Source organism: Brachyhypopomus gauderio, chromosome 11, assembly GCF_052324685.1.
Source record: "Brachyhypopomus gauderio isolate BG-103 chromosome 11, BGAUD_0.2, whole genome shotgun sequence".
NCBI classification, from domain to species: domain Eukaryota; kingdom Metazoa; phylum Chordata; class Actinopteri; order Gymnotiformes; family Hypopomidae; genus Brachyhypopomus; species Brachyhypopomus gauderio.
This window is the reverse complement of record NC_135221.1, coordinates 24,340,135-24,348,452: the sequence shown is the minus strand read 5'-3', so window position 1 is coordinate 24,348,452 and position 8,318 is coordinate 24,340,135. Positions and strand designations below refer to the sequence as shown.

The 8,318-nt window shown below is 45.5% G+C and overlaps 1 protein-coding gene across 3 annotated transcripts; it reads left to right on the top strand.

Annotated features, from left to right (window-relative positions):
- Nucleotides 1–649: 649 nt before the first annotated feature.
- znf711 (zinc finger protein 711) lies at nt 650–7,730 on the top strand. 3 transcript variants are annotated; one of them, XM_077022838.1, is made up of 10 exons: nt 650–867; nt 1,849–1,932; nt 2,086–2,185; nt 2,358–2,840; nt 3,097–3,255; nt 3,485–3,622; nt 4,052–4,189; nt 4,389–4,532; nt 4,694–4,735; nt 4,870–7,730. In XM_077022838.1, exons 3-10 carry the CDS (start codon nt 2,107–2,109, stop codon nt 6,045–6,047), a joined length of 2,361 nt encoding a protein of 786 aa, XP_076878953.1. In that variant the 5' UTR covers nt 650–867; nt 1,849–1,932; nt 2,086–2,106; the 3' UTR covers nt 6,048–7,730. The 3 variants fall into 3 exon arrangements, with proteins under 3 accessions (XP_076878953.1, XP_076878952.1, XP_076878954.1); XM_077022837.1 differs by having other exon boundaries at nt 4,694–4,747; XM_077022839.1 differs by lacking the exon at nt 4,694–4,735 and having other exon boundaries at nt 652–867.
- The last annotated feature ends 588 nt before the right edge of the window (nt 7,731–8,318 follow it).

The following is an 8,318-nucleotide window of genomic DNA, read 5'->3' as shown; positions in this document are numbered from 1 at the left end:
TTTTTGCCTAATTTATCCTGGCTCTATAATGTGTGTGTGTGTGTGTATATATATATATATATATATATATATATATATATATATATATATATATATATATATATATATATATATATATATATAAACATTGAATTTATATGGTTGACAACTCTATGTACTCCAAATAGGAGTACAGCCTGCTCAAAATGATAGAATAGTGTCAACGTTTTTTTTTGCAGTGGGCAGAAGGCATTATTTAATGCTATAGTAGTTTAAGAAGAGCATGGTGCATGGCACTAGTGAGTACTCAAGGTAAATCCAGAAACTAAGAAGCTCAGAATGAGGCTCAGTCTAAATGAGATAATCTTTGCAAAACTACCCTTCTATTTAAAAATATAGTATTGCATATATAGTATTGCCTTTCCGTTTTAAATGTAAAAAATGGCACTTGCAAGAATGGGAAATTGAATTGCACCTGTGGAGTTATGTTTTTTTATGTGCTGTGTGGAAGAATTGGGCTGACGCTTTAAAGATTCTGAACCTGTAGGTTTTAATTAATCTGATCATCTCTCTAATACTGGCAAAGCATCATACGAGTATGCCTGGATCAAAGTTACAGCATGTCAACAACACCTAGATGCTGCTGTTATTCTCTGTGATGTGACGTAAAGAGACAGGGCTCAGCGCGCGAGGCCGCGCGTGCCTACCCCCCTCCCGCCCTTGTTGTCAAGGCGCTGCCTGATTGGCTCAGGCCTGGAAAAGATTGCTCGGGGATTCAGAATGTGCAGGCCGCAGAAGCGGAACCGTAGCAAAATAAAGCGAAACTAACCGGGACATATTCGGTAGAATAGGAGGTTTGTCGACACGCCGAAGGGAATCGACCACCAGGTAAAAATGTGTGAATTAATGCCAGATGTAATCGAAACTGAAGTGGTGGGCCCACACGGCCTGTTTTGGGCCTTGCCAAGCCATGTCGGAAAGCCAAACAAAGGTTGGTGAGGAGCCGTAGCTCCGGGGATAGCCGCTAACGCCGCTAACGCCGCTAACGCCCGCGGGCCGACCGTGCGGACACGCACTCGTCGTGTGCGGGAGTCGGCGTGTCGTCGTGCGTTCGGACACACGCGGTGCAGCTCGGTTTGGACGGGTTCGCCGTGTGTGTGCGGGTACGCGGGCGGCGGCCTCGCTGGCTAGCGCCCCCGATGCTAACTAGCATCAACTTAAAATGGCGGAATTCAAGATGTCGGCGGCGGGTTTCGGCTCCGTCCTGAGCGACGCGTCTCGGAACCGGGCGCGTTCTCGTGTGTGTTCGTGTTCATCAAGTCAACAGTTGAAATGAGGAGAAACAAAAGGAAACTGGGGTGAAGTGTGTGTGTGTGGAGGCGGCAGACGGACGTGTGGCCGTGATGGGGGGACGGGGTGGGGGGGACAGGAATACACGTTAAAACGACAATGTAGAAACTGCAAACACCGTAACCCGTTATTCTTAGACGTTGGACGTTTGGCTGCCCGTTTTGAACGAGGCGGCGGCGCGCACGCCCGTCGTGGACGGCGGGGACGTGTCCTGTGTCCTGTTCATCAGAGGCGGGGACATTACGTCACGGTGGACACCCCCCCCCCCCCCCGAACGTCTAAACAAGTTTGGAGACGCGTGTTTTGCAGGAGAAACGTCTGTCACCTTTATGCATACCGTGTGGCATTCAATGAGTACTTTGTACATGAAAATCACAGTTTAGCCTAGACCAACCCACCAAGGTAGACTGACTTAATGGGCGAAGTGTTTCAGTGATCACGACTGGACACAGTGATGTCCTGTTTACACTGCAGGATGTTGCCATTGGTACATTATTAATCACCCTTTTTCTTCCCCAGGGATTTCCCTCCCAGATGACAAAAGCACTGCTCTGCTTAATATTTGGTGCTTTTATGAGAATTAAATAGACATCAAATGTGAAGGTATGTCTATAAGATGTGCAGTAAATAATTATTTTCTGTGTGGGTATAATAAAAAAAATTGCATTTTAAAGCCTATACGATGGTTAACTCATTATTCTTTTGTATTTTCTGTATTGTTCTTGCTTTTTCTTTTTTTCCTCTTGTTAAATATAGCATTGTGAAAAAACAAAGATAATGGATCAAGGTGGAGGGGTGTTGGAGCTTCACACGCAGGATTTAAAAATGCCCCATGCAATGATAATGCAAGACTTTGGTAAGCAAAAATCATGGAACATGTTAGTATCTTGCAGAATAGACTACAATAGGCAACATGTGCTGTTTGTGTTTTATTAAGACTGTAATCTTGGTCTAGCATCCATAATTGTCAGTTTATGATGCATATCCGTTTGAGGCTCTGCTCAGTCCAGTACTGATTCTGTGTCCAGTTGCAGGAATGGGGGGCATGGCCCACATAGACGGCGAGCACATCGTGGTGTCGGTACCTGAAGCGGTGCTGGTTTCGGATGTGGTGACCGACGAGGGTGTCCTGCTGGAGCACGGCCTGGAAGCCGAGGTGGTGGAGGGGCCTGACATCGCCCACGAGGATGTGATCGCCGCTGAAGGCGTGATCATGTCTGAGTCCATTCTGGGTGCCGAGGTGGCCATCGAGGAGGCCTTGGATGCTCACCACCACGTCCTGGCCGCTGACCTGATCGAGGAGACTGTGCCAGACCAGGTTTTTGTGGCTGACCTCATGTCCGCGCATGAAGATAGCCCTCTGGACCATGAACTAGTGTCTGAGGAGGTGATGGTCACTGACACAGAGACTGTCATCCAGGAACATGAGACCATGCCTTCCAGCGTCACTCTTAAGACTGATGATGAAGATGATGGCAAAAGTACCTCGGAAGACTACCTCATGATTTCATGTTAGTGGACAGTAATGTACCACAGGGGTCTTCTGGAGATTACTCTCCTTTTGGGTCTTTGTTCAGGTCAGATCTAACATGCATGGATCAAATATTGAAATTCTCATGATGACTTAAGTTCATTTGTTAGATTGGGACTCTAGGCATGGATCATCAGGATCAAACATGTACAGATCAGTACAGGGCACCATGCTAGGTGCACCTGATATTATCGCCACTTTTCTTTATTCTCAATCTTTTTCTTGTTATGTTGTAGTGGATGATGTGGGGGAGAAGTTGGACATCGGCGATACGCCGTTAAAGATCAGAACAGAGGTCGGCCAGGATGATGACGGACCCAAGGAGGATGAGTTTGGCTCTGAGGTCATCAAAGTGTACATCTTTAAGGCTGAAGGGGATGAAGATGTGGAAATAGGTGACACCTCAAATTCCTGGAGGCGCATTAATGTTTTAAACATGCTTGTTTTGTCCACATTTACAAAACGGAAAAATGCCTCATTACATTTTGCATACTAAATGATTGTGTATAGTAATGCGTTGCCAGAAATATTTTACCCTAAAGATTATTAGCATAATTTAATAATAACCAAACCCAGTGGTGAAACGCTAATGAACCTCAACCCTTTGTGTTTATGTGGGTGTAGGTGGAACGGAGGTGGTAGCAGATAGCGATTTCCCCAATGGTCATGCAGTGCTGGAGCCGGCTAGCGCGGGCCGGCTGCCCAGGGAGAAGATGGTCTACATGGCAGTGAAGGACAGCGGCCAGGGTGACGAGGACATGAGTGAGTTCTCTGGAAGATCAGGGGGGAGGAACCGTAGATGGAACTGTGGAAGCTCACAGTGCGAGGCCGTAATAGCTTTATTGTGCACCGGTGGACCTTTGCGTCACTGCGCCGTGTGGAATGTTCTCCACACTCTTGTTTGAGCACACCTGCATACCTATTCAGCGCTGGAGAGTTTCACAACCCCCCGCAACATGCTTGAACTCTTGTATATTCCAGAGGTCTAAAAATAGTGGATACATACAGGTATATTTTACTGAAGCTGGATAGACAGCTCTGTGGTCTGTTGTCATAATAAATTACATACCATCTTGAGAAATTAAAAGAGAATTGAAAATCTATACTGTGCTGTTATCGTTTTAAAATGGAAATATTCGCATCCTTAGTGTACTGTCCCATGTCTGAAAATGCACTGCATCCTGGGTATAGATGTTTCGGAGATGACTGACCAGGTGTACATGGAGGTGATTGTTGGGGAGGACGAGGCTCCTGCAATCCAGGAAGCACATTTAGAGGACTCTCCATCGGATAAGACCTTTGTTCCTGTTGCATGGGCAGCTGCTTATGGTTCGTCATTTACCCTTTGTTCCTTACAATCTTTTGAACATTAACCCAGTCAGTTATTCAGTGTTTATTCAGGCCTTTGATTCACATTAATGACCGCAGTGCAAATAAACATGTTCTCTCTTCACCGTGTGGCGATTACGTTTGAGCAGCTGTTTGATTGCAAGTGCAGATGTGAAGGACTGCTGCTGTGTCACCGCAGGTAACAATCTGGAGTCTCGTTTAGAAACTAAGAACGGGGCGGCCACACCCTACCTGCAGATCAGCGACAGCATTAGCACCAGTCGAGCTCTTAAACAAAAGATCAAGAAGAAGAAGAAGGGAGAGACACGGCAGTGCCAGACTGGTACGACTGGGTTTCAGCAAACAAGCAGTTTAGGGTCACATTGGTCATCTAACATTATTTATAGTTGTTAGCAGTCCTGAACTCCCCATCTGTAAATCATAAGTAATATTAGCATATCCTTGTATTAATCTTCATTCATCTTCATAATAACCCACATTCAGATCGAGTGTACCACTTGGAGGCAGTTGGGAAGAAAAGAAAATGTAATTTCTTTGGTAATTATTTGGTTTGTTAATATTGACTAGTTAAATAATTAGTTAGTTAAGGGAACTTTGTTACACCCCCACGCCCCTATTTATTATGTGCACAAATATTGAAACTGTCTTCTCCATTTCAGCTGTAATTATCGGTCCTGATGGCCAGCCGCTGACTGTCTACCCATGCCACATCTGCGGGAAGAAGTTCAAGTCACGGGGCTTCCTGAAACGCCACATGAAGAACCACCCGGACCACATGTTCAAGAAAAAGTACCAGTGCACAGACTGCGACTTCACCACCAACAAGAAGGCCAGCTTCCACAACCACCTGGAGGGCCACAAGCTGCTGGTGAAGAGCGAGAGGGCGCCGGAGTACACGGAGTACACGCGGCACTACCGTGAAGCCAGCCCGCTCAGCCCCAACACGCTCATCCTCCGCGACAAGGAGCCCAAACTGCACAGGTGCAAGTACTGTGAGTACGAGACGGCCGAGCAGGGCCTGCTCAACCGCCACCTGCTGGCCGTACACAGCAAGACATTTGCACACGTGTGCGTGGAGTGTGCGAAGGGCTTCCGGCATCCGTCGGAGCTGCGCAAACACATGCGCACGCACACGGGCGAGAAGCCCTACCGCTGCCAGCACTGCGACTTCCGCTGCGCTGACCAGTCCAACCTAAAGACTCACGTGAAGAGCAAGCACGGGGCAGAGCTGCCGTTCAAGTGCGGCCACTGCCCACAGGCCTTCGCCGACGACAAGGAGCTGCAGAGGCACATGGAGATCTTCCAGGGCCACAAGACGCACCAGTGCCCGCACTGCGAGCACAAGAGCACCAACTCCAGCGACCTGAAGCGTCACGTCATCTCCGTGCACACCAAGGACTTTCCGCACAAGTGCGACGTATGCGAGAAGGGCTTCCACCGGCCGTCGGAGCTGAAGAAGCACGCGGAGACGCACAAGGGCAACAAGGTGCACCAGTGTAGGCACTGCGACTTTAAGATCTCGGACCCTTTCACATTGAGCAGGCACATCCTGTCCGTGCACACCAAGGACCTGCCCTTCAAGTGCAAACGCTGCAAGCGCGGCTTCCGGCAACAGGGCGAACTCAAGAAACACATGAAGACGCACAGCGGACGAAAGGTCTACCAGTGCCAGTACTGCGAATACAACACGGCGGACGCGTCGGGCTTCAAGCGCCACGTCATCTCCATCCACACTAAGGACTACCCGCACAGGTGTGACTACTGCAAGAAAGGCTTCCGCCGGCCCTCCGAAAAGAACCAGCACATAATGCGGCATCACAAAGACACGATTATATAACATCACCCCACACCCCTTCAACCCCCAGAAAACTAGAGCCCAAATTACAGTACAAATGAGAAGGGATCGGTACAGATTAGCCTGGTAATTAATGACACCATTATAATTATCCACCTTTTGCCCTGCAGGTTTTTTTTTTTTTTTTTTTTTTTATTATTATTTAGTTTTTTTGTTGTTGTTGTTGTTGTTTTTGTTTTATTATTTATTTTTTTTTTTAATGACTTTTCAAACAACCCTGAACCCAACCCGGTCCTGAAGCAGACGGGGTTGTAAATGTGCGAAACTAGGCAGGAAAGGTCACTGTTGTCATTTTACCTTCATCCATGAATTTACCGCAAGAAAAACACAGATTGGCCAGGATCTCATGTCTATATTTTTGTATCTTCTTTGCTGAAATGGTGCAAGTAAAACAATGTCCTTAATGTTAATTGGGTAAGTGAAGCTTGAAGTAAGTGCTGTCATTTAAAAGAAATGCACAGTATGACACTTAAGAGGATCCCTGTCGTCATTTTGGTGTGGGCTGCATTGTACTCCTTCAGCAGGTGTTTTACCAACTAGTAGTGTGCCTGGCTTTTAGCTCCCCCCCCCCCCTTTATTTTTAAGCACTCTCGATCATCATGTTGAGTTTCATTAGGTCATCTGTGGTATATGAATGATCTACTTTTGCATGTTTACATATGTGTCATGCATATGTAAACATGTATATGTGCAAATAGTTTATAACAACACGCTCACTTGGAAGTAGTCTTTCCAACAACCAGTAATTTTTTCCCCGATGAATTTTATGCTGGGCTCTTAATCTTGGTCAAAAATTGAAATCACTGTAGTTGGAATAAATATTTTAGCTGTTACCTTTGTGAATGCCACTACTTAATGTGTATGTATAATCACATGTAACACATGTAACTGGCAAAGGTGCATATATTGCCAACTATTTTGGATTTCAACTTGGTCATGCCTTATCTGTATTGTATTTTTTTCTTGCACTGAATTCAGTAAATCAAAAGTGATTATTATTTTTTTTAACACGTCTCAATTGTGCAGTTAAGTTACATTTAATGGAAAATGGACGTCTTAGTCAAAATGCATGTTTGATTTTGGTCCAAATTCAATTGTCTGTACTGGGTAAATGTACCTAGACATGGCGCCCTTTTACCAAGTCAACTAACGTAGCTCCATTATGTCACTGCCTTCATTTTTTATTTTAACCTTCAGCACCGTCGAAATACCCACAGATCTCCTCCTGAGATATTGTGAGACGCAATGTGAACGGAGGGTGATAGCAAGGTGTCATACCGGAGTCCAACTGTAATGATTCTGTCGTTACAGTGTGACCAGGTAAAATTACAGGGATGATACGGCCTCATTTAGTCATTTTCCCTTATCGTGTGAACAGTTTATTACAGGCAAATTTACCCCATATCATCTTCCAGAGCCACTCCTGCATACTGCATGGTTCGCTGTTTCTCTGCAGTGACACACCCTAGTATTCACATAACTATCAAGTCCTTCTTGAACTGGCCTCACACAGGAGAACGTCTGGTCAGTGCACAGCTCAAGGTTGGAGATCTTCCGTTCTAGAGAGTCTGCTTCTCCTGCCATGGTGCAGTTCCCAGCCCTTTCAATTAAATCAGCTAAGTAATTATAGCAAATAAAAATAAATAAAGCTGTTGGATGATTTAGTGCATGTATGGAATAGCATCAGTCGACTTGTGTGTTCATGCAATGTCTTGGAATAATTACAGACCAGAGGTTCCCAGTCCACAGACCCCAAACTCTGCACATTTGAGTTTTTTCTGGGAGTAATGGAAGTTGCTTATGAAGGGCTTAATTTAGTTAATTGTAATGATGTTGTCTGATGACTTAGAGTTGGGGCAGTGTGATGTGGCATTTAGAACTTGTTTTGCATGAAAGATTTTGTATATGGTGCTGGGGAGAGGCAGCTGGACTCTGATTGTTTTTTTAAATGAATTAATCGTAGCGTAACGGTATGAAGGATCTGTTGAACCGTTTCCCGGCCAGGGCATCCCTCCATCTGTCAGAATGACTGCAGTAAGGTTCATTAGGAAACAGATTTTTATTTGTATGAGGGTCACAAATTCCTATACTCTTGACACAGGGATATCTAGCATCCTGATGTGTTTACATTGTTCCTCCTTAATACGTATTCTTTACAGAACCAGATACTGTTCAATGTTTTAGAAAACTGCATTTCTGAGCAGTTTAGGGTAATTTTCCTGAATTGCTTTGTGAGTCTTTTGAATACCCCTT